This window comes from Ursus americanus, chromosome 8, assembly GCF_024610735.1.
Source record: "Ursus americanus isolate L20-20 chromosome 8, mUrsAme1.1.p, whole genome shotgun sequence".
NCBI classification, from domain to species: domain Eukaryota; kingdom Metazoa; phylum Chordata; class Mammalia; order Carnivora; family Ursidae; genus Ursus; species Ursus americanus.
In genome coordinates this window covers 22211847-22236156 of record NC_142134.1, presented here as the reverse complement: position 1 = coordinate 22236156, position 24310 = coordinate 22211847, and the positions used below count along the sequence as shown (strand labels likewise).

Sequence of the window (24310 nt, the reverse complement as noted above, 5' to 3'; positions counted from 1 at the left end):
CAACACAAGTTTCCTTCCAGAAAATGGCACCAATTACCCTGGTCAAAATGGTTGGCTGGTTCAGAAGCACAAGGAACCAAAAATGGGCAGGGGGCAGTCACAGGTTCCAATTTAACAGACCTGATAAAAGTATTCCTCTCTAAAATACTAGGACCACTAAGCCCACTGAGCCAAGATTATAGAGTTGGGAAGCAAAAATTAAGTATGTTATTAGGTATAGTATGAGAAGGACCACTGCCACCTGTACCCCTAGCTCTCAAACCAATATATTCTGACCATTGGAGACATAATACTAGACATTGGCGCCTGGTTTAAGGTATATGCTGCTTCTTACAGAAAGTTTCCCAGACTCTCAATGTTGAGTGTCACTGAACTTTTAGTTCCATTGTTTTATACCAGCCATTTCTAGAAGATGGGACATAGGGTAAAACCAATGATTCCATGGGCATGAGCTCATTGCTATTCCTTAGCTATAAAATAGTTTTCTTGCCCAGGGTTCCTTGCTTGTGTAGTGTTACAGGGCAATGAAAAAGGTGTTCTTAGAGTACACAAATAACGGTATTAAAGAAGTGTTGTAGACTGAGGGAGAAATCCATATCCAGAATAAGTTTATTTTTCTATAAAGGCAAATTGCTATATTCTCCATGAGAGAAAGGATCCAATGTGGACTTTGCAAACATATTGGGCACTCAGCAGTGGTGTTAATCAGATCAGCCTTGCTGAGAGAAAAAAATCATGTTGAGCCCATACATAGTTTCCATCCTTGACAATATGGACACTGTGTACAAGGAACCATTGAGCAAGTATTGGGGTTACTAGAGAAATAGGCTTTATGGCTCATAGTTTAGATATGTTTCCTATAAGCAATATAGGGTCAAAAATTTTTGTGTGTGTGAATTCTGTCTGATTATCCAATTATACTTATTATGCTATTTTATATATTTGTATTTTTTTCTAGAGGGAATTGAAGTTCTGTTATTCTTGTTGTTTATATTAAATTTTTGTTTATTGTCTTTCTATATAATTATCTGATAGTAATGAAGCTGCCCCCACACAGACCCATAGTCCCCAAGACTACAACGGGGCTTATTCCTTTCTGCTCTCAGGGCATTCGTATATGTCAACTGGCTAGGCTTAGTTCTAGCCATTAGACTATATCCTTCCCCACCACTCAACTCCCTGTAAATCTGTTATCTGAACCATCAAGTTGGCAACACTTTTTTTTTTGGCCTTTTACTTTTTTTTTTAAACAATTTTATGTATTTATTTAGTTGAGAGAGAATGAGTACACAAGCAGGGAGGAGGGGCAGAGGGAGAGGGAAAGAAAGAAATCCAAGCAGACCCCATGCTGAGTGCAAGTCCAGCTCAGTGCTCCATCTCACCACCCTGAGATCATGACCTGAGCTGAAATCAAGAGTCAGACACTCAACCAACTCAGCCACCCCTGTGCCCCTTTTTCAGCCTTTTATTAAGAGCTACTAACTCCAGTTTCCTGATTTCCCTGGGACCTTTTCATTTCCTATCATCCCACCGGATGCTTGTCTGTTATTACCTGCTTCCAGACCTGTGGCTCATGTCCTTTGAGTTTGTTTTATTTTGGTCCACAAAGATGTTCATCTTGATCCTGGCTAAGTTGTTTTGGTTATTGTTCCTTATATTTTACACATCTTTGCTATATATACGGGAGAAGAGTATGCCAATGAATAAACCCACTTTTAATTCTGAATGGATCTACCCACTATCTACTACTTAGTGGTTAAGGAATAAAGAGAATATTTAAATATTTGTACTTATTGAACTTAAGATCTACTTTACTCTGTTTAAATTCATTGGGTATTGCATATGCTCAATTCTTTGTGTTTAATTACTAATAAATTATTGTTAACAATAATAATAGTCCATTCACCTATTCTGGAAAATTTTACATTGTATCATAGGTAAGACTTCTTGGTATTTGTTATATGGGGAGAGATGAATTAGAGTAATGAACTTAAATAGGGATATAAGTAATACTCTGGATTTTTATGTAAAACCCATCTATAGGGGCGCCTGGGTAGCACAGTCATTAGGCGTCTGCCTTCGGCTCAGGGCGTGATCCCGGTGTTCCGGGATCGAGTCCCACATCAGGCTCCTCCGCTGGGAGCCTGCTTCTTCCTCTCCCACTCCCCCTGCTTGTGTTCCCTCTCTTGCTGGCTGTCTATCTCTGTGAAATAAATAAATAAATAACCTTAAAAAAAAAAAAACATCTATAGTAACAGAGCACAGCAGAGATGTGACTAAATGGGAGCAGACATGGCAAGGACTTTAGCATTTTAGTTGAATAAAAGTTCTGTATAAATTATTAATAAAGTCTGCTCAAAAGATTTCATTCAAATTAGGCATAATAATAGAAATGTAGTGATGAGAAAAAGGTTGTTGGATATTGCCTCTCTGCTCTCTATGGGTCATGCTAAACATGGACTATTACTTTCAGTCTCAGATGCCACACTGTAAAACGAATATATCTGGAGCTTATCTGGAGAAGAGAAATAAAAATGTTAAAAGTTGTGAAAACTATTATAGATAAGGAACATTTTAAGCAACGAACCATTGAAGGACTTCATAAGCGTCTTCAAATATTTCAAGGATAATAATATGAAAGGAAGATTAATCATAGTCCACGTGGTTCAAGAACTAAAATGGATAGCTCTATCTGTTTTCTAATTCTGTAAAATTAGAAAATATTGGGAATTTCCTAAATATTAGAATTTTGAAAATAAATTCAGCTATTTTATTGCAATGAGCTTCCAATCACTGGAGTTATTCACATAAATGCTGATGGATATTAAAGATTAATACCTTCATTGCATCAATATCTTTTCCTTTGAGGTTCTACCATTTATCAAGTTATACCTCACTAAACTCATACATTTTTGTAAACCCTTGTCAACTTCACTCCTGCATTATGTGCCAAATTCTTTCATGTGCTCTGCCTTTACAAATGTTATTCTATCCCATTTTTATCTCCATCACTATTTTTGCTTAGCTAACCTCTTTTGGTCTTTAAGTCTCAGCTCTAGTATCACTTCTTCCTGGAATAATTCTTGGGGTTTTCTGATTGTAAGTCTAACTCCCCAGTAGGTCATGAGCTCCTTTAAGTAAGACACTGTATACCCCCTGAGTATACCTGCCACTCTATATGGTGCTTGACACAGTGGATAAATGGGTACATGGATTAATTAGTTGATTAAGATTTGTAGTATCATTCTAGCCTAAACAGAGACAAGACTTGTGTGTTTGCATTTCTGCAAAAGAAGGCGTATAGAAAGTGATCAATGGCAAGACATATTAATTTGGATGAGCCAGAAAAACAAAAGGCCAACAGAAAAAAATTTAAGTTGGAAAGCTATAGAAGCATTATTCGAAAAGGAGAGAGAAAATACGTGCTTGTAAAGAAATCATTCCACCTTTGTATATTGTTTACTATGGTTGATTCAACTCAAATGTTCTTTCACTAGAATAATTTTTCATGAAGATTCAATTTTACTTATGATGTAACAGGCTAGAACAATCTAGAGAAAAAATCATATTTAATTGATATATTTCTAAAATATTCCATTCACTGGCCTTACCTTCTTTTACAATGTGAAGGGCATCTGCATTCTATATTGGAAATACATGGGCAAAGTTGTCGTATGACCAAATAAATCACTACTGTGTTCTAGTTTGATTAACTTTGGCCCTCTGTAATCCTATGGATATAAAAGTATATATGGGAAACACCATGATAATTGTTTTATGAAGGGAAACTAGTATATTCTCAAGTCTTATAGCCTTTTAAAAAGATAAAAAGGAGGAAAAACAGCCCTTATTAATTCATACTTGCAAAACAATTGCAGTCATTTTCCTGGGTGAAGACTAAATTATTGTACGTTATAGTGTGCACGTCTATGATAAGTAGATTACTACAGATCATTCCAAGAGGAGGTGGAGGGAAGATTGCACTAACATTAGCTTCTCTGGTATTTGCAGGCTGTAAATTTCTTTAAATGATAGATGTAAAGATGGAAGACAGATGGATAGAGGAAAAGACAGAATCAGATACTGGATGAGTTAGTACTGCAGCCTGTACTTCAGCGCTGTCTTATTACCACAAGGCTAGCAAGCGTCAAAGTCCCCCCACACCCCCCACTCCCTCCCCCTGAAATGTACCGATTTATATGAAAATTAAGATTACAAATTAAAGCCTGGCTATCCTGGAGTTTTCCAGTTCATCAGCCATCCAATAAAAATGATGTCAAGCCTGTATGCATAATTCCCAGAAGATTACTTTGTCCTTACAGCTAAGCCCTGTCCCTGATATGAAAGATCTCTATCCACTTTTATTGAAATAAAGAACTAACATCATAATCCCAATATTGAGGTATAATCTTCATTATCTCCTGACCCTCTTGAGGTTCCCCCAATCTATATTACTTCAGATTTGTTTATTTATAATCCTTATGTATTTACCTTTATTGAGATAGGATTAAAAACTGGAGAGGGGAGGGAAGCGCCAAAAAATCCTTATGATCTCATGACTGAGTTTCAGTTCACCAACAATCAACTAATGTGTTAGACTGAGGGTTTTTTTTTTTTTTTGGTTTTTTGTTTGTTTTTTCCAGCGGTTCTTATAGTTGTATAGTCTAAGCTTGAAAAGGCATTAATTGGTCTCCTGAGTGTCCTAATTTCATTAAGTGAATTATTTCCAATCCAACCTGGTTTGTGAAATGATGGCAGCATCCTCTTTTCCTATTTATTAAAATAGGTGGGGGAGGGGTTAATGAAAAGATAAACACTGATAAAATCATCCAAAGTAACTTTTATCTCTTTTCTCAGGAAGTTTTGATTCATACCTATAGTTAATTACTGGTAAACCACAATCCCCCAACCTTTTTTCCCCCCCAAGAGCCTTAAATGGCCTCTGGCTATGCCTCGGGCTGTTAACTACCAAACTAGTCATTAATGCCGGTCAAGATGATTTCTTGGAGATCATTGCTCGCTTATTTTTTTTTAATAGACAAAACAGACTTTGTTCTGCACAAAGAATGAAATAGTACTTTAGCCATTTTTTCCCTTTCAAAAGGATAAACACCTATGAAAAACACATTTGACTGTGGTATTTTAAAAACATTTCAAATATTAATTTTATTTCCAAAGTGTAAATTGGGTTTGCAATGTCCTGGTTTTCACTGATAATCGTGCTTTCTTACTTTAAATGAATTTTTGCTATTGCATTTGGAAAAATACATCTTAAGAGATTTGGTAAGTGTGCTTAGTTATTTGTACCGCTTATTTTTGTGTGTTGTGCAAGGATTTGTTAGGATAATATTATTTGGCTTTTAGATTTGAAAACAGATTGGAAATAGAAGTACTTTAGTATTGGCATAAAATTGCACTGGAGTGTTTTCTTCTTAAAATAAGATTTATTGACTGTAAATGACTCTTGTTCTACCATTATTTGATATAATGTGGGATTTGTTAGAATTTTCATTGGCTCAGTTATTCCTCATCTGTGAACCCTTCCTTTTCATTCAGTCGTGCTTTTACTTGAGCACCTGCTATTGACTGGGCACACTCAGAGATAAATAAGAGGAGAATGCAGAAGAAAGATCAGGCAGACAGAAACAGCTTATGATCAGTGAATACTCTGTTTGCATAAAATGATATTCAAACATAAAATCCTATATTGGAATTATTAGCCTTATTAAAATGTTTACTTATTAACTGGAAGGGAAGTAACTGGAACCAGTATTTATTATGCACCTAATATTTTCCGAATATTGATCTGGGTAATTTACATGAATTTCTGATTTAACCCTTACAACAACTTTGCAGTCCTTACAGAAATCCTACAATTATTCCTATTTTATGGATGTAGAAATTGCAACTTTATTTAAGATAATGGGAGAAAGAATAAGAAAAAACTAGAGGAAAGATGCAGAAAAGAAAGTTTTGGAGCTTCAAAAACAAACATTACTTACTTGGTACCCTATCCCTTCATTTGCTCATAGATAGGAAATGCATTCTCCCTTTCTTTTGAAAACTGTGGCCCAAGATGGCAGGACACTGCCATGCAGTCCCAGTTTAGATCTTTCAAGTGACCAGACGAGAATGATATTGACAAAGCCCGTTTACTCCACCAATCAGAGATTCATTTGAATTAAATACATACATATTCTTTAAAGGATCAAGCCCACCAGTTATTAATAATCTAGTGTGAATTTTTAAAAACTGCTTATTACTAGCTATGATGTGGGATCTACAACTATCTCCTTATTTGTTTATGGGAAGTAGGAACAGAAGGGAAAAAACTGAAAATACTATCTAAGAATGTGAGTTATTTTGAAGGCATTCTAATCTAGACAAGGGTGTATAATTTAAGCCCAGAAAATAATAATAGAATACTGAGTATCAGGAATGGAAGAAGAATTCGGGGCGAAGAAGTGAAAATTCATTTATGCCCATGGTTTAGCCTAGCCCTATCTGACATAAGACAGTGTGTACTGTGTCCTGGAAAAGGTTTATAATTTATAAAGCTTTGAATTCCCAGGGATAAGCCATGAATTACAGGGTGATTCTAAAAGCTTTACATTCTAAGATAAGCCCCTATTTATGCTTTTTCCTCATCAAAAACAGGAACTCCTGTTTTTTAGTGAAACTGACCCAAATGTTTTCCAATTAGAATTTTACTGGCATACAAAAATTTAAACTATAAATGAAGACTTCTCTCTTTATTCTGAAAGTACTCCCTTCATTGTGCAAATAGGATTGCAATCAGTTATTAAAAAAAGATCTCTATATATTTTTGGACAAGGATAATAGAGGACCTAAGACAAATTTCATGAACTATCTTTGACTTTCTAACAGCTGACAATTTCTTTCATTATTATACACTATTACTCTTAAACTGATTTTCTAACTCTGAATTTTGATGTTTATTATTAGCTGACAAATGACTATTTCTGATTATTTCAGGTGCTGGGAAGGGTTTAGTTTTGATAGGGTTGCCATTCTTACAAAACAGGGTATATGGAATTATTTAAATATTTCCAAAGCAGGTGCCTCAGAATATAACTCCAGGTGTAACCTACAATATGTGAGCTTAAGCACTATACAGTACTACTACATATTAACTTAAGGCGGTTGAGACAAAGATACTAATCTGTTAGGCCCACAAAAGCTGTGACACTTTAGCCTTAGATGCTTACTGGATATAAACTAAGCTAACCCTTGCCCCAGACCCCCAATATTAAGGAAAAAAATAAAATTAAGGACATATATGATGTGCTGAAAAATATCCCACAAATCGTTGCTTTTCATATTGAGGAGTGTTTCACAAGGGATACACAGGCAAGCGTAATTTTAAGGGACTTAAAATCTGTATCCTCAACTTCCAATGTACATCTTCCTAGCTTGATCTGCCCAAGAGCACTCCTGCGGTGTTGGTTCTTTCTCACCTTTCCTAATCTTTCTTCCACTTTGCAAAAGAAAGGTCTACCTCTCACTCATCAGCAATCTTACTAAGTAGGGTACAGTGTTCCAGGACACAAACTGTCTTGGATGCCAAAGGGACGATTAGAAATATTTGCATCTTAGAAGGCTCCTTATATGAGGGAGTTCATAATTTTCAAGATTCTTTATAACATCTATTATTTAATAAACTTTAGCTTTTGTATCTGCTTTCAGTAAAAAAAAAGTAGGGACTATGGGACTTAACAGTTTGCTTAGGGCTCTGGAATGGAAAATCAACCAGATGCTTGCCCTAATGTACTACCAGCTTACTAAACCTTTTGAGTATGTGAAAGCTTTGGTCACTGTGTGTGTGTGTGTGTGTGTGTGTGTGTGTGTGTGTGTGTGTGTGTATTTTAGGCAAGTAAGTTTGATTTACATGAATAATCTTACCACATATAAATGCTTAGGCCAGAGAGAGCAAGAGATAAACAATTTTATTAAGCCCCTTTTGTTTTTAAATGAATATACAGTTGATTTCCTACATTTATAGGAATCCCCTCCATTCTTCATCCCTTGAAATACTCACACACATTACACTTTCATCATTGCCAAAGCACTGATTTTTTTTCTGGATGGCTAGGAGGGAAAGAGAAAATGAATGATCATTCTTATTTTGCATCAGTTTGAATGTGGGGATAAAAATCTCTGGAAGTAGAAGTGTTAGTTAGCAATAGCATTTACATATCTTCTTACAAATTATAATGCTGTTTTCTTATACTACCACCTCATTACACAATAACCCTGAGGGCATGGAAGTTATTTTTATCTCTATTTTACAAATGAGAAAATTGACATGCCAGAGGATATCTAGGTAGTAATAAGCCAAACTAGGATTAAAAGTAAAGCCTTCGGACTCTGAGGTCTGTGATTTCCCACTCTACTTAAACCACCTCTTGTGAAAAGTGTTCAACTTGCTAAAGACTATGTTCTCTAGGTAAGCATTTATAATATGCAGTTGAGGTGATGACCCCACTCCCCAAGTGCAAAATCCATCTTAATTTTGGGTAGGAAAGCAATATATGTATGATTTATAATGAAAGGACTTTCCCCCCCAGAAATTCACAAAATGTAATTCCTTTGTCCATATAAGGAAACATGGTGTTTAAATAACCCTTCAAGTGTGCTTCAAGGAAATGAACTGTATCTTTTAAGATTTCAAAGAAGCATTCATGTCTAAGAAAAGTATAAGGAAGGATTTTGATAAGTCACTTGGTCTGTTTCATTGTTTTCCAGCTGAATACTGTTAATACAAGTTCTAACTCAGAACACCCAAATGATGATGGGATTTGAGGAGCTAATGAAACATGAGTAGAAGGGCATGTGATTCCAGACTGGCCTGGAATCTGGTTCTTAACTGGACATTGTATTATTTCAGCTTTTTGTTCTAGAAACAAATTAAGAACACTTCAGTGTCATTTGTGAGCATTCTCACTCTTCAAGCTTGTGCTGTACATCACAATTGCTAAATTGTAGCTATTGTTGGCTTTACAAGAACTTAGAGGAAGAAAACAGAATAAAACTATGTTAACATGCTAGGGAAAGGGATGTAGGTGGACTGGAAAAAGGATGGGGGGACAAATAATGACCAAAACACACCCTAAAAATAACATACATGACATAATCACATTTATGTAAAATATATGTATAATCATATACATGTGTCAAATGATCACACTTATGTAAAATTGTGTGTATACATTTTATTTTTTGATTAATAGCTATTTTAGAGCAGTTTTGTTTACAGAAAATTGAGCAGAACATACAGAGTTCCCATATACCACCTCAACCATTCCCATATATGTTTTATAATAAACAAAAATGTGTTATATTTTCTCTGAGTTTTTTGCTACTTATGGCAAATTAATTTAAATCTGGAGAGTATCACCATGGCAAAAGTGCTCTTCAAATTATTATGAGGAATTTAACACCTTGTACTAGTCAGTGATTTTCAGATAGCAGTATGTGAAAAAAATCTGAGGTGGAGTCAATCTGAGCTACATCTTTAACACAGACCTGGATGACTTGGATGTATAGGTTGAGAACTCCTGGACTAGAAAGTCTTATCCCTGGACAGAAAACCTCTCTTGAAAGGGTTTCCCACACCACCTCCACATAAAGATCTGACGTCTGATGCTCCAATTTAAAACAAAAGGTTGTGTTCATTTTCAAATTCTGTGTCAGATGTCAGCATGGAAAAAATTATTAGTCTGGGGTAATCTGTGGACCAATGAACACAATAAATTGAGTGATAGTGAAAAGTAAAAGTTTTAAAAATCTCATACTGTTTACTTATTTGGATATCAAAGGTGAAATATTAACATATCGAAACATTCTAATAGAAGATGTAATGTCAATTATTATCAATACATTTCACGTACTGTATATATAAAGTTTTTGTTGTACACATTTTGATGAAATGTATCTGGAATTTTTATTGAAATTATTAGGTCATCAACCCTCCGTAACAAAATTCCAAAGACAAACAGGATTCGTGTGACTGTGTATTTAAGTATGGGCTTCTGAATTACTTAGTGTCTAATCCAAACTGACCCAAGAGCTAGTGTTTTGGACTCAGTTCCAGGGCTGGAGATGAGCTTTAAGGCCCTTACTAGGCAAAGTGTGGTTCCTAGACCAGCAACATCAGTCTTGTCTAGGAGTGGTTAGAAATGCAGACACTCAGGCCCCACCCCAGACCCACTGAAACAAAATCTGCATTTTTAACATGATCCCCAAGATGACTCATCTGCATGTAAAAATTTGAGAAAACTTCCCTTCAGCTACTTCAGAGTCCTGATCCTTTCCAAATTTTCCCAGCTTTGAACTAACTTCCAGCACTACTCCCTATTTTTCCCCACATATCCACACATCCCATTATTTTTGTTTTAGATGATCATCTCCTGCCCCTTGTTCTCATTTCCAAAGGGAAAATCACACAAATTCCAACTAGGTAACCACAGGCTTCATTCACAAGTTTCCCTCTTGCAGCCAAAAACAAAAAAAACAAAACAAAACAAAAAAAACAAAAAACCACTCTTCACCTTGATAATTAGTGTTTCTGAATAATTTTCTGACAGTCCTGAGCCCACCCAGTAGTTTTCTTTAAAGATGCAAGTAAAGGAGAAGGTGTGGGTCGTTCTCTCCAGCTAGTACAAGGGTGTTCACCATTAACGATCCTATATCCATGCTTCAAAGCCTTGCTTTATCCTTTCTAGGACTGTACTTCAGTAAAAAGCAGGCAGCCCATTAAGAAAAAACAAAAAACAAAAAAACAAACAAACAAACCCAATAATTTGTCCTATGTAAAAAGAACAATGTTATTACAAACAGCAGTGTCATAGGTTCCCACAATTTCAGTGTTACAGAAAGCTACTGCTGCTGCTAAATCACCGTTATTACTCTGGAACCACTTGGGAACATGCTAATTTATGCCCAAAGCAATATTAGTATTATTGTTTATTTTACTTTCATTATCTAAAGAGGCACAGTCCAAACTAGGTAGATTGCTATAATTCTGCCTTCTCCTAGTAGGAGACTGGGGAAAAGGATATAACGGTAACAAAGAAAAGCAGCCAATAGTTTTAGTAAATAACACTGCAGAAGTCAGATATCATTTCTTATTTTCCAATTACTCCAATTCCTATCATCAAGTTACTACAGACAGTAATGTGCCTGGTGCTGAAGAGAAATCATTCAGGTAAGCTGAGGCTACTCCTTCTGTTTCTCCATCTGCTAAGCTGTTAACACGAAGACATATTGACAAGGGCTCAAGGAAAACATGGAATATTTCATCAGTAAGATTATGCTGCCCTAGAGACAGATGTTAGAAAGCTGCAATATTTAAAAATAAAGAGATAAACACATGCTTGAGGGGAAGGAATAAAATAGTTTTAGAGCTGGGAGAGAAAATTAAAAAGAAAAAAAAGGAAAAATGGAAAGATAGATGAGAGGTTTGTATTACCACAGGAAATAGCAAATCCTTATTGTGTGGGGAAAAAACTTTTAGATCTGCCTCAGGCAATCATTTACTATTAGGTAGCCGTTCTTAGAGTGCATTGGGGCAGATTTGTAAGAAGTGCTTAGCAGGGCTGATTATGATTACAGAGAACAGATTTATTTCTTGTCATCAGATGGTTAATGTCAAGGCTTTGACTTAAAACCATATACAACTAGTTTTCATAAAAATTTAAACATGAGAAATATTATATACTGTGGTAATTCACATTCGGTGAATATGAAAACAATGTTAAGTAATGATAACTCCGGATTTATCTGGTGACTTACACTGCAGAGGTCAAAGCACTTTGTCTTCACTTATCTTTACAGGAGAAAAATAGTAAAACAGGATTATAATGGTGGCTTATATAGAAATATTTACAAATGACATAAAGTTGCCATGTATTAAGTCAACAGAACATTTTAAACTGTAGATTTTCCTTTCCTTTTTTTTTTTTTTTTTTTTTGCTATAGTTTTCACACCTTTACGAATAAAATGCAAAGAGTGGCAATAGGAAAGTGAAAGGAACTTTGGCCTTGAATTCAAATAGACTCAGGTTCAGATCCTAGATACTTACTTTGCTGCTTTGAACTTCAGTTTCGTCACCAATAAAACAGGGATCATAACACCTACCTCTTAGAGGGACTGAGAGAGTGAAATATATCATTAATAAAAGTCCTACATTATACCTGAATATCATAGGTACTCAAAATGGCCAGTTATGTCATTAACAAAAAAACTCAAATTGACACAAACAAGGAGATTAGATACTGCAATTTAATTACTGGTTGTCCTTTTCTTAAAGTCTCCAAGTTCTGACTGGCATAGTAGAAGCCCTTACTCGTGACTTTCTCCAACTGGGAAAGAGAAGGAGAATAACTCCTCAGGAAAGGAGAGGGTAACACAGAGGATGGATTCCCAGAGAAAGGAAGAGAAAATAGAATACTTCTTCCAGAAAAGAAGAGGAAGGAGGGTATGAGGTCTGACTTGATGGTCCTGACTATACCCTCAAGAATGAAAACCCAGATAAATAATGGCAGAAACTGAAAGCAGAGGAGCTTCAGGAATTTGCCCTGCTTCCTGTTCAGCATTCTAGGAGGAGACAACCTTGTAAGACAACCACACCCAACAGAGAAATACCATGGAGTAAAATGGTAGCATGGTGGGAGTAGGCCAAAGAAGGTTCTGTGATGGCAGGCCTCAAACTTTCTTGGCTCTTGTGCAGGAGACTCTTGTATCCAGGTATTCCTTTATAATCCCAGTAGGATATGTAGAACGTTGCTGTTGAGAGTGAGAAGCCACTGGGGTCACTGTGAGATGACCCCAGAAAAGGTGCTGCAGAGCAGACAGCCTAAGCCAGGGCTCAGAGGGCAGATGTGGCTGAGACACGAGGAATTGCAATGCTGTTGAGAAGTGAGAAGAGAGCAAGTAAGCAAGAGAGGGGTACAGGTTCTAACCACTATAAAAGAATAAAATACTGGCTTCACCAATGACAGACTTAGCAGGAGATCAACAAGGTACCAGTAACCAGTTTAGACTAGATATATCTCCATGGATGCCAGTGAGAATTCAGATGAGAGCACAAAGATCCACATGTGGATCTGGGGCTCCTTCCCCCACCAGCTTGAGGATACATGAACTTCTCCTATTACTTCAAATCCACTTCTGTCAGGAAAAGGGGGAGGAGGGAGTACACTGAAACACCCCCAAAAATCCTATTTTAAACCTAAAGAATCCAAGATACTTTTGCTTGCCATCTTCAAATTCTAGCCCATCTTACTCCACTCAAAAAAAAATTTATTTCAATTCTAAAGAAATGAAAGGCCTTTTTAGCTCTTGATAAGCTAGATACAATGTGTCCAATTCTATAAGTCATATTTTCTTTCTGTGAGACCCGGAGATGAAACCAAAATATCCATTATGTCTTTATTCATAACTTTAAGATGTTCTAATTACAACAGGTAATAAGAAGTAGTACCTTATATATATTTTCCCTACTTTCCTTTTTAAAATTACTGCATATGTAATTTGGGAGTTTCCTTTCTTCCTTCATTCATTCAATGAATATTTACTGAGTACCTACAATGAATGAATAATGTGCCAGGAGTTTAGGAAACAAAGATAAATGAGACACGGACCCTATCCTTAATAAGGCAGAAAGGTTTATAATGATATGTGAATGGAATATATAAGTTAAAGAAAAGCTAGTCAAGTATTGCTGCCCATTGCTAAATAACTACAAACAAAACAAAAGAACCTTACAACTGTAAAAGATGCATTTTTCTCATCTATCAAGTGCACATAAAAATAAGATAAAGGTTGATTATTATGCACAGAGCAGTTAAAAAGTTTTTTTTCCCACAAAATCATAATGGTAGAAAAGTCGGTTTCTAGAATAACAACCGTAAATCAAGTTGTAGGACAGTCAGAAGCATACAATACAAAATCTTACTTTTTTTTAAAAAAAGTGTATTTGGTGTAATAGAAGAGTAATAAGATATGAGAGAATGGGTCAGAAAGAATATCATCATTACCTTTTTCAGTTTGTTTCAAATATTAAGACAGGCATGCAAAAGTAGTTATATAAAAACCAAATATTATATTGTTTTAATTTTCTCAGTAAATACTGCTTGATAATTTTAAGACATTAAATTTTAAAAGTCAAATAACAATGTAATAAATGCCCTAGGATAGTTCGCTGTTAAGGGTACAGAAACTTTCTATAGTGATTCTTTAAAAAATATGAATATTAAAGCTCTTAATGAGCTTATTAAGTTTAAATTTTTACATTACCAGGATTCACTTCTTTCTTTCTTTCTTTCTTTTTTTTTTGGGGGGGGGGGCATGGAGCCCAATGCAGGGCTTGAACTCACCACCCTCAGATCGAGACCTGAGATGAGATCCTGAGTCAGACGCTTAGCTGACTGAGCCACCCAGGTGCCCCTGGCCTGAGAAATATTTTAATTGTTAACATGATTTTATGAACACAAAACAGAATTTTATGCTTTACTTTAAAAAAAAAAAACTATGCTGTTTTAAGGATGTTAGTCTATAGAAACAGCATTGCAGAATGTTTTAACAAAGGTTTTTTCCTCTGGCTCCTTGAGCCACTGCCATTCACATAATTTTTAATATCGTCTCTTCCTTGTATCTGCTACCATAAAGCTCACATTCGAATTTCTATACTGGAGCACAGATACAGTATACAATTTAGGGAAAACCTCTGCTTTTATCAGTTAGCCCTGACAAAGTTTATATTTCATTCACCCTAAATGTACATAATACACTGATTGAGAAGTGACATTGTTAGAGATTATAAATAATTCAACAAATGGTATCTATCTGATTAGTATTTCAAAACAATATTTTATCTCTTCCCAACCCCCTCTTTATCTTCTTAGAGTACATTTGCATTTGAAATCTATGGTTTCTGGCATATCTGGGGTAAGGTTATACTAGGAATTTACCAGACCTGTCAGTCTCTAACTTTCTTCCATATTTCATTATATCATTCCAGTTATAATTAGTTGTCTGGTAAAATTAAGAACAGTCTATTTCAGTGAATGCTCATGTGAACATTTAACAACTTTTTGTTAGGATGACAGCTTAGCGACAGGAAGAATAAACCAGAAAGGAGAGTCACTGAAGTAACCCTGGCTAACTCAATATTGCCAGCTCAATGGAAAATTTTGAGATTTTGCTTTTTTTCTTTTTTGTTATTAATCATCAAGCACATATTCTTGTCAGGAGATAAACGTCAGTTTGATGACACTCCTGCCTCAACTAGCATGTTTTGAACTGACCTGTCTTCATTGCTATGGCTCCCTAGAAACTTCCCTGTTGATTAGCATTGATTCAGCTGAATGCTTTGACATTCAGCTTGTCAGTGAAAGCTATTTTAATCATTAAGATGCATCTCCCTTCCAAGATTGCAAACTGTTGCTGCTCATACACAACATTCAATCATTTGATTACTGTGGAGAAGAAAAGGAAAGAAGCTGAATGGTTACTATTACTACAGATTATATCAAGAGCTAAAATTTACAGAATATTTGTGTGTGAGGTGTTGTGCTAAGCATTTTACAGAGATTGTCTCATTTGATTCTCACCATTACGGAGTCTCACTACCATAGTGTGCATCTCTGTTCTCCATTTATTATCTGTAAGCCATGCAGCCCTCATCTGTAAAATGGAGTAATAGTACCTACTTCAGGGGCTATTATGAAGATTAAATGAGATCATTCATAGACAGTCCCTACAACAGTATCTGTAACATAGTGAATTCTCGTATTCTTAGTAGTAATTTTTATTACTTTGTAGATGAAGACACTCAATCTCCTTCACCAAATGCCCTACTCACTATCACCTCTAACTTTAACTGTCTCTGTTGCCCAGACCCAAAGGAGGAGATAAAAGAAAATGGTAAGTTATTATTTCAGGACTTTTTTCTGTAGGTATTTGAACTCTAGCTCCAAGGAGGGTGTGCCATAATTGTGGCAGGATAATTAACCTTTAAAATCCTTTTTTCCTACTCTTTCTTGTCCTCACAAGTAGGCTGTTCCCAGTCAGGCAACTAATATACTAGTGAAACCCTGTTGAGTGGGATGGAGGTGAGGGATGATAACTGAAACTTCATAGGCAGCTTGGGGGATTTCAGAATAAAGGGGTCATTTCTTCCAGGCTTTAATGAGAGGCATAAAGGCAGCAAGGTGGCAGAATCCCAGTTTCCCATGCCCAAGTTTGTAAAGAGCAGAAAACATGTGTCATGTGACTAAGTAGATAGCCCTGGGTAGCCTCACAAAGTTCCCTGTGCCATGCTATGGAGAGGGAGCAGCAGAAGGATCCCAAGCTCTTAGCTGGGCAGGGAAGCAGAATTTCTCTAGTGCACAGCACCACTAGGATGTTTCCCACTATTGCAGAAACTATGCTGTCTGGTTACCAGAACTCATTCTTTTTCATCCGGGGCACACAGCTAAACTACATTTCCTAACTTCCCCTGCAGTTAGTTGGAAAAATGGTACTGACTTTTAAAACCTCCTACATAATATAAACCTCCATATGCATTCTCTTCCCTTATCTGTATGTTGAATGTATATGAACCAGTAGGGGACACAGGACTCTAGAAAATGGCAGAGTCATTGAATCAGGGGTTCTTACCCTGAGATTTAATAATAGAATTTAGGAGACTATGACCTTGGATTTAGAACAAAAAAATCTGTATTTTCATTAACCTCTAACTGAAATTTAGAATTTCTTTCAATTATGAATGTAGGTACCAATGCGTAGGAGTACTAGCATGACTTGTGGCTTTGTCACTAACAAAAGTACCTAAACCGTAGGTATTTTTGTATTATATTACAGCTGTTGAAGGTATCTCAAAATACCATGTACAACCAAATTTTCCTTAAAGTAACAGTAATTACTAGACCCACTGCTGGATTTTTAAATTTCATATGATAATGAAGAGGCACATACATAACAAATTTATTTTTAAATAGCTTGATAGGGGTGCCTGGGTGGCACAGTCGTTAAGGGTCTGCCTTCGGCTCAGCCCCACATCAGGCTCCTCAGCTATGAGCCTGCTTCTTCCTCTCCCACTCCCCCTGCTTGTGTTCCCTCTCTCGCTGGCTGTCTCTATCTCTGTCAAATAAATAAATAAAATCTTAAATAAATAAATAGCTTGATAACTATATTTCAATAAAATTTCCTTTGAAATCCCATATGATTTGTCTGCCTTTTAAAAACAATTTTCTTAGTAGGGATCCTTAGGCTTCACTAGATTGCCAGAGGGATTATGGAACAAAACAAGTTCAGAACAACTGTTCTAGGTGGATTCCTGAGTGACTTTATGGAGCAGGGCCCTGCTTTTCCTCTCCCCTACATATCCCCATCACACTGCTGACCCACATTGGACTGTGATGTTAGAAATAAGCTGGTATTTTGTTAACTTACTGAGATTGGAGGTTATATTTTAGAACAGTTAGCCTATGCAGACTAATCGCCTTGCTACCGAAATGGCCCAAACATGACAGAGAGCACAGAGACCTTAAGAGGACTTGGGGTAGAAAGGACCCAGAAGTGAATAGTGAGGACCAAAAATTAGATAAGGCCAATGAAGAGGACTCAGCAGATATCAACCTGGAAGGATAATGATGCTTAGTACAGGAATCATCTCCTTCAACTTAGAAATAAAGTTCAATAACAGTAATATAAAGAAACATTTCAATTATCGCTGAATTTGGAACCTGAGATTTATAACTGTCACACAGTAATTTTTTTTTTTAGATTTTATTTATTTATTTATTTGACAGAATGAGACAGCGAGAGAGGGAACACAAGAGGAGTGTGAGAGGGAGAAGCAGGCTCCCCGCCGAGCAGGGAGCCCGATGCGGGGGTACATCCCAGGACCCTGGGATCATGACCTGAGCTGAAGGCAGACGCTTAACAGCTGAGTCACCCAGGCGCCCCACACAGTAATTTTCTTATTTCATATTATTTATTATTTTCTCTTCCCCTATTAGGGTAGCAACCATTTTTGTTTCTCAGCAGGTATTAAATGCTTTTGAATTCATCAAAGTATATAAACATATATGTAAATATATATAAAGTATATAAATAAAATATATAAATTCTTTATATATGTGAATATATATAATTTATTCATTATTTTAAAGCAATCTTCAATTAGCTCTGTTCTACTTAAGATCCTTCTTAGCTACAGTGTAACAACTGAAGAGAAGCCAGTAACCACAAAGATGAGATCAATATTACGTAAGTCCTTCTATATGGGGATTTGAAAATTGGTAATTTTTTTAAAGTCTTGTTGATTTAAATAAATTGATCTTGACGGGGCCCTTCAAGGTTTTTTTCTTTAACTGCTTTTAAGTTATTTTTTTAAGTCCAGTTGGTTCAAATACAGTATTATACGGGTTTCAGGTGTACAGTTTCAACACTTCCATACATCCCTCTGTGCTCATCTCAGCAAGTGCACTCCTCAATCCCCATCACGTATTTAACCAACCCCCACCCCCTTCAGGGTTTTTAAGACAGATATAAATTTGACAACACTTCTCTTAAGACATTAAGTTTTGTTTAATTTTACCTTCCCTTTTAGACTCTTGCTGCCTTTATCTTAACCTTTGACTAAATGAATCAGTCATTTTGAAATGTTCAGGTGGTTAAAAAATGGATGCAAAGACTCCTCTGAGGTCACACTCTCTCTAGCCTCCATGAAAGTACTGTATCTAAATTCGTATAACCCATGGAACTACAATTGAATGAGAATAAAATAGGGTTAGTGTGCAATACAGTTTGGGCTTCAGCATTAAAAGGTATACAAAAATATAGTACATTTATTCTTAAAGGGTTATAATGGGGGCGCCTCGGTAGCTCAGTCTTTTAAGCATCGGCCTTCAGCTCAGGTCCTGATCCCAGGGTCCTGGGATGGAGCCCCGCATTAGGCTTCCTGCTCAGTGGGGAGCCTGCTTCCCTCTCCCTCTGCCTGCTGCTCCCCCTGCTTGTGCTCTCTCTCTCTCTGTCAAATAAATAAATAAAATCTTTGTTATATAATGTAAACATCAACTTGTCCAGATCATGATTGTTTACCAACTCCAAGCCTCATGCCTGGCAAGTAAAAATTTTTAAGAATGAGTAAATCAAACAGCATTTATTTTAACTATATACAGTGTCTATCACTCATGACTGGACTTTGTTATGAGAAAGTTCCCTTTTTTTTTTTTTTTTAAGATTTTATTTATTTATTTGACAGAGATAGAGACAGCCAGCGAGAGAGGGAACACAAGCAGGGGGAGTGGGAGAGGAAGAAGCAGGCTCATAGTGGAGGAGCCTGATGTGGGGCTTGATCCCATAACGCTGGGATCACGCCCTGAGCCGAAAGGCAGGCGCTTAACCGCTGTGCCACCCAGGGGCCCCAAGAAAGTTCCCTTTTTCATATGTAAGGGCAAGGTGACAGATTGGGAAGTTAAAGCTTCTAAATTGACAGTAGCTCACTGATCCTTGAAATCCTTAGGATGTTAGAAAGTCCTAATGTAAATAGTCTTTTAAAACTACTTTTTAGTGGCTGCTTAGTATTAGCATTAATGTGTATTAGGAAGTATAATAATTGTTTTTGTTCTTTGACTTTTCATGTTAATTTTCACACATTCAAGGGAGTAAAGAATAGCATAATGAACACCCCAAGTACCCTTTGCCAACTTCAACAATTATCATCTGTTGTCATTCTTATTTTATACATTTCTCACTCCCCAACTTTTTCCTCACTTTCTGTTGGAATATTTTAAAGTAGATCTGAGACCTCATATTCCTTCACCTCTAATTATTTCAGTAAATATCTCTAACAGATAAGGACTTAAAAAAATACAATACCATTTCACTCACCAAACAAAATCACTGACAAATCCTTAATAACATAGGCGGTGTTCACAAATTTTGCTTGGTTGTCTCAAAATGTCTTGTATTTGTCTTGTTTAAATCAGGACCCAAAGTCCACAATGGTCGCATTTGGTTAATATATCTCTAAAGTTTATTTTAATAAATTCCTCCTTCCTTTTTTAAAATGACATTTATTTGTTTGTTGAAGAAACCAGGTCATTTGTTCTGTAGAAATTCTCTCATTCTGTATTAGGCTGATTGCATCATGGCACAGTTTAATACGTCCCTGTATTTTTTTTTTTTAATGTTAGTAAGATCTAAAGCCTTGTTTGGATTCAAGATTAATTTCACACACAGACATACATTTTCTTTTGGCAAGAGTAGTTCATAGGTGTTACTGTGCACTTTGTATTGCATTAGGAGGCACATAACATTTGTCTTCTTTTTAGTGGCGTTACACTTGCCCAGTGACTTCAAGTGTTGTCAATCTGATCCATAATTACAAAGTGCTTCAATTTTCATCTAGTAGTCATTAGCCACTGACAACAGTTGGCTAAATCTACGATTTCATCAGGAGTTGCAAAATAGTGATTTTAAAGTTCTATCATTCTTTCTGAGTTTATTAGCTGTAATTCTGTAAAGAAGAAATTTCTTTCACCAACTACGTGGATACCCTGAAATACACTTAACAGTAAAAAACCTGGATAAATACTGGTTTCTTTTACTGAAACTACTTTTAGCATATAAGTGGGAGTCCTATTAACTTCCAATAACGACCAATTAGTTTCTTCCAACCACTCAACACTCCTCCCCAAGGTTACCAGGCGGTCCAGCAGGACTAGAATGGAAAGGGATAGGATGGGATTGGGGAGGCCAAGGTATGGTGCAGGGATTTAGAGTAGGAAGGGATTGGATCAGGACAGAATACCTTAAACAGGTTCTAGGAGGTGGAATCTGAATCTTCTGAGCTATTCTGGACATCGGTGCTCTCCGCGGACTCGCTGGGTTCCTTGCTGTCACTGCCACTATCGTCCGCAGCGGGGTTCTTTTCCTCCTGACCATCCTCTTCGGAACTAGGAAGCGTGCTTCCCTGGGTTTCCCGGTTTTCCCTGGAGCCCAGCACCACATACCCGCCCTTCTTCAGCTCCAGCTGCCTTCTCAGCTCATCTGCCATCTGCGAGAGATCCCGCTTCATAGCATAAGCATCTTCCCCATCTGCATAGTATTTGGGTTCCACCTCACTAACCTGAAAGTTGAGGGTGTTAGAATACAGGTGCAAAGCTGCTCGGTTACTCTTCCGGACGTGCAGGGACACGTACTTGGCGCTAAAGTTCTCTATCATGGCCCGGGAGGCCTGGTCCATTAGCTTCTGCGCCAGACCCAGGCGCCGATGTGAACGCTTCACGGCCAGCGAGGTGATATGTCCATGGGGGACGTCGTCTGGGTCCTCCTCCATTTTGGCCAGGACGTAGCCCACAATCTTCCTGTCCTCGTCTTCAGCAATGTAAGAAAGCTGGGGCCAGGAAAGGCCATGGTAGAAATAGTATTTCATCTGGTAGTTCTCAGGAAGACAGAGAAGGTTGCAGTGCTGCATGTTAATCAGGTCGTCTGGCCGAGCATTGCGGATGTTCATAATGGCGGCCGGTAGAAAATTGGAGTTGGATTGTGGTGAACGAGTAAAAGGCTGCCACCAAGCACAAGAGTCACTTATTGCCTCGAGGACTCGGTCCAAGGGGCTGAAGTCCTGAGGCTGGACGCTGTAGACGCGGGAAGGCAGGATGACCTGGAGGCGGAAGGGGCGGTGCTAAGATGCGGCTTTCAGAAGTGCGCCACCTACTCCCAGCCAATGAGGTTTTCATGTTATTTTGCGGGTGCGTGCGCAAGGTTTAGGGGGTGGGGACATGGAGTTCATTATGATGTCCTTGGTTTTAAATGTACTGTTTCGTCTGTTGCTGCCACTATTCTTTTGTTTCAATTATAACTTCTTAATTTGGATACATCTGGGTAAACTTTGGCAAACTCAATAGACCAGATATTGATCTAACCAGAACGTAGATCAAGAACCACAATATTGCACACACCCCAGGAATACCCACTTAAGATCCCCTCCCAATACCCATCACCTAGATTTCTCTGGTTACTCCAGCACCCATCACCTACATATCTAACAAAGTCTATAAATGGAATCATGGTACATACACTCTTTCTCTGTTGAGGTTTTTTCCACGTTATTCAGCTACCTTGTGTGTAGTTGGGCGTTCTTCATTTTCTTTCCTGTTTGATATTCTGTTGCCTGAATATGTCGCAATTTATTCATCCATTCTACTGTGGTGGTTTCTATTATTTCCAGTTTGGGAATACGGTGAGTAGTGTAGCTAAATGTTCTCAAACATGACTTTTGTAGAAATATGCATATTTACCCAGGATTAGAATTACATAATATCAGAAGATATTATGATGGTCAACTTTTAGAAATACTTTCAGTTTTCCAAAGTGGTTGCTCTATAACCGAACCCAAATCTGTCTGACCCTTGTGCAGCAAGGAAAGTTTATTGGTGAAGCAGCTGAATAAGGAGATGGGAGGACAGTCCTCAAATTTGTCTCCCCAGGGAGGAAAGAACAAGGTTTTGTTTTGTTTTTTTTATAATCATAGAGATTGAGATTTATACATATTGATGAAAAGGGTGGTGAGACAGGAGGAAAGATGGAACATATGCATTGAACAAACATATGTGTAACATACGGCATGTCCACTTTGGGACATGATCGGGAGATCATGACATTATCTTAAGACAAGGAGAAGAGGGTATGGGTGTGCTCTGAGAGCAGGTGTAAACTAGACGGGTCTTGGGCTTATTTCAGGTAAGAAATGCAGAGCCTTACTTGTTCCTAGACTAGAACCAGTTGACGTTGAGTCCAGGCTTCCTTAGAGACAGCTAGTGGATTTGTTAGTGGAGTCTGAAAAAACAGTTTTCTGAAAAACAAGCTTTAAACTTTTTGCTAGTTTCAAACTCATTAACCCAGTGGGGCATGGTTTTAGTTCCACATTCTCATCAACATTTGGTATTTCTCATCTTTTTCATTTTAGCCATTCTTGTGTGTGGGTAGTGGTAATACAAGGTAGTTTTATTTTGCATTTCCCTGATGAATAAAGAAGTTGAACACCCTTTTTACATCCTTATTAGCCAATCTCTGTTTTCTTTTTGGGAAGTAAAGTTTAAGTCTTTTGCTCATTTTTCTATTGCGTTGTGTGTCTTTATCTCATTAATGTTTAATAGTTGTTTTTTATGTTAAATTCCAGTTAGTTAACATACAGTTTTATCTTAGTTTCAGGTGTACAATATAGTGATTTCACAATTCCATACAACACCCTATGTTCATCACAACAAGTGACCTCCTTAATCCTCATCTATTTAACCCATACCCCACTGAACTCCACTCTGCTAACCATCAATTTGTTCTCTATAGTTGAGTCTTTCTTGGTTTGCCTCTATTTTTTTTCTCATTTGCTTTGTTTCTTACATGCCACATATGAATGAAATTATATGGTGTTTATCTTTCTCTGACTGACTTATTTCACTTAGCATTATACTGTCTAGCTCCATCCATGTTGTTGCAAGATTTCATTCTTTTTTAATGTCTGAATAATATTCCATTGTGTATATATACGACATCTTCTTTATCCAATCTGTCAATGGATACTTGGGCTGCTACCATAATTTGGCTATCGCAAATAATGCTGCTATAAACATAGGGATGCGGGGTGGATGGCACAGTTCGTTAAGCATCTGACTCTTGGTTTTGGCTCAGGTCGTGATCTCATGGTCATGAGATCAAACCCTGCATCAGGCTCTGTGCTCATCCCAGAGTCTGCTTGAGATTCTCTCCTGTCTGTCTCTCTTGCTTGTGCTCTCTCTCTCTCAAATAAATAACTCTTTAAAAACAAAAACAAACATGGGGTGCATGTATACCTTCGAATTAATGTTTTTGTATTTTTTGGGTAAATACCCAGTAGTGCAATTACTAGATCATAGGGTAGTTCTATTTTTAATTTTTTGAGGAAACTCAAAAAACTGTTTTCCACAGTGGCAGTCCCAGTTTGCATTCCCACATCCTCACCAACACTTGCTATCATGTTTAATAGTTTTTAAAAATATATATTCTGGATAAGAATCCTTTGTCAGATAAATTATGGTGAATAGCATCCTACTCTATTGGTTGATTTTTCACTCTCGTGATTTTTGATACCAAGTAGGAATTTTAATATAGTCCAATTTATCCAGTTCTTAGATTTCATGGTTAGTGCTTCTTCATAGAGGTTCTTCTGTGTTTTCTTCTGAAAGCCTTACTGTTTTACAATTTATGTTTAGATATGCAGTCCATTGGAATTTA

At 37.0% G+C, this 24310-nt stretch overlaps 1 protein-coding gene and 1 long non-coding RNA gene across 4 annotated transcripts in view; one reads left to right on the top strand and one right to left on the bottom strand.

Moving 5' to 3' along the window:
- LOC123787480 (uncharacterized) overlaps window positions 1-24310 on the top strand; it is a 402838-nt gene that overhangs the window by 310095 nt on the left and 68433 nt on the right. The gene's annotated exons all lie outside the window — the stretch shown is intronic.
- NAA11 (N-alpha-acetyltransferase 11, NatA catalytic subunit) lies at window positions 20859-21619 on the bottom strand. Its single transcript, XM_045793083.2, has one exon. It carries the CDS (start codon window positions 21549-21551, stop codon window positions 20859-20861), a length of 693 nt encoding a protein of 230 aa, XP_045649039.1. The 5' UTR covers window positions 21552-21619.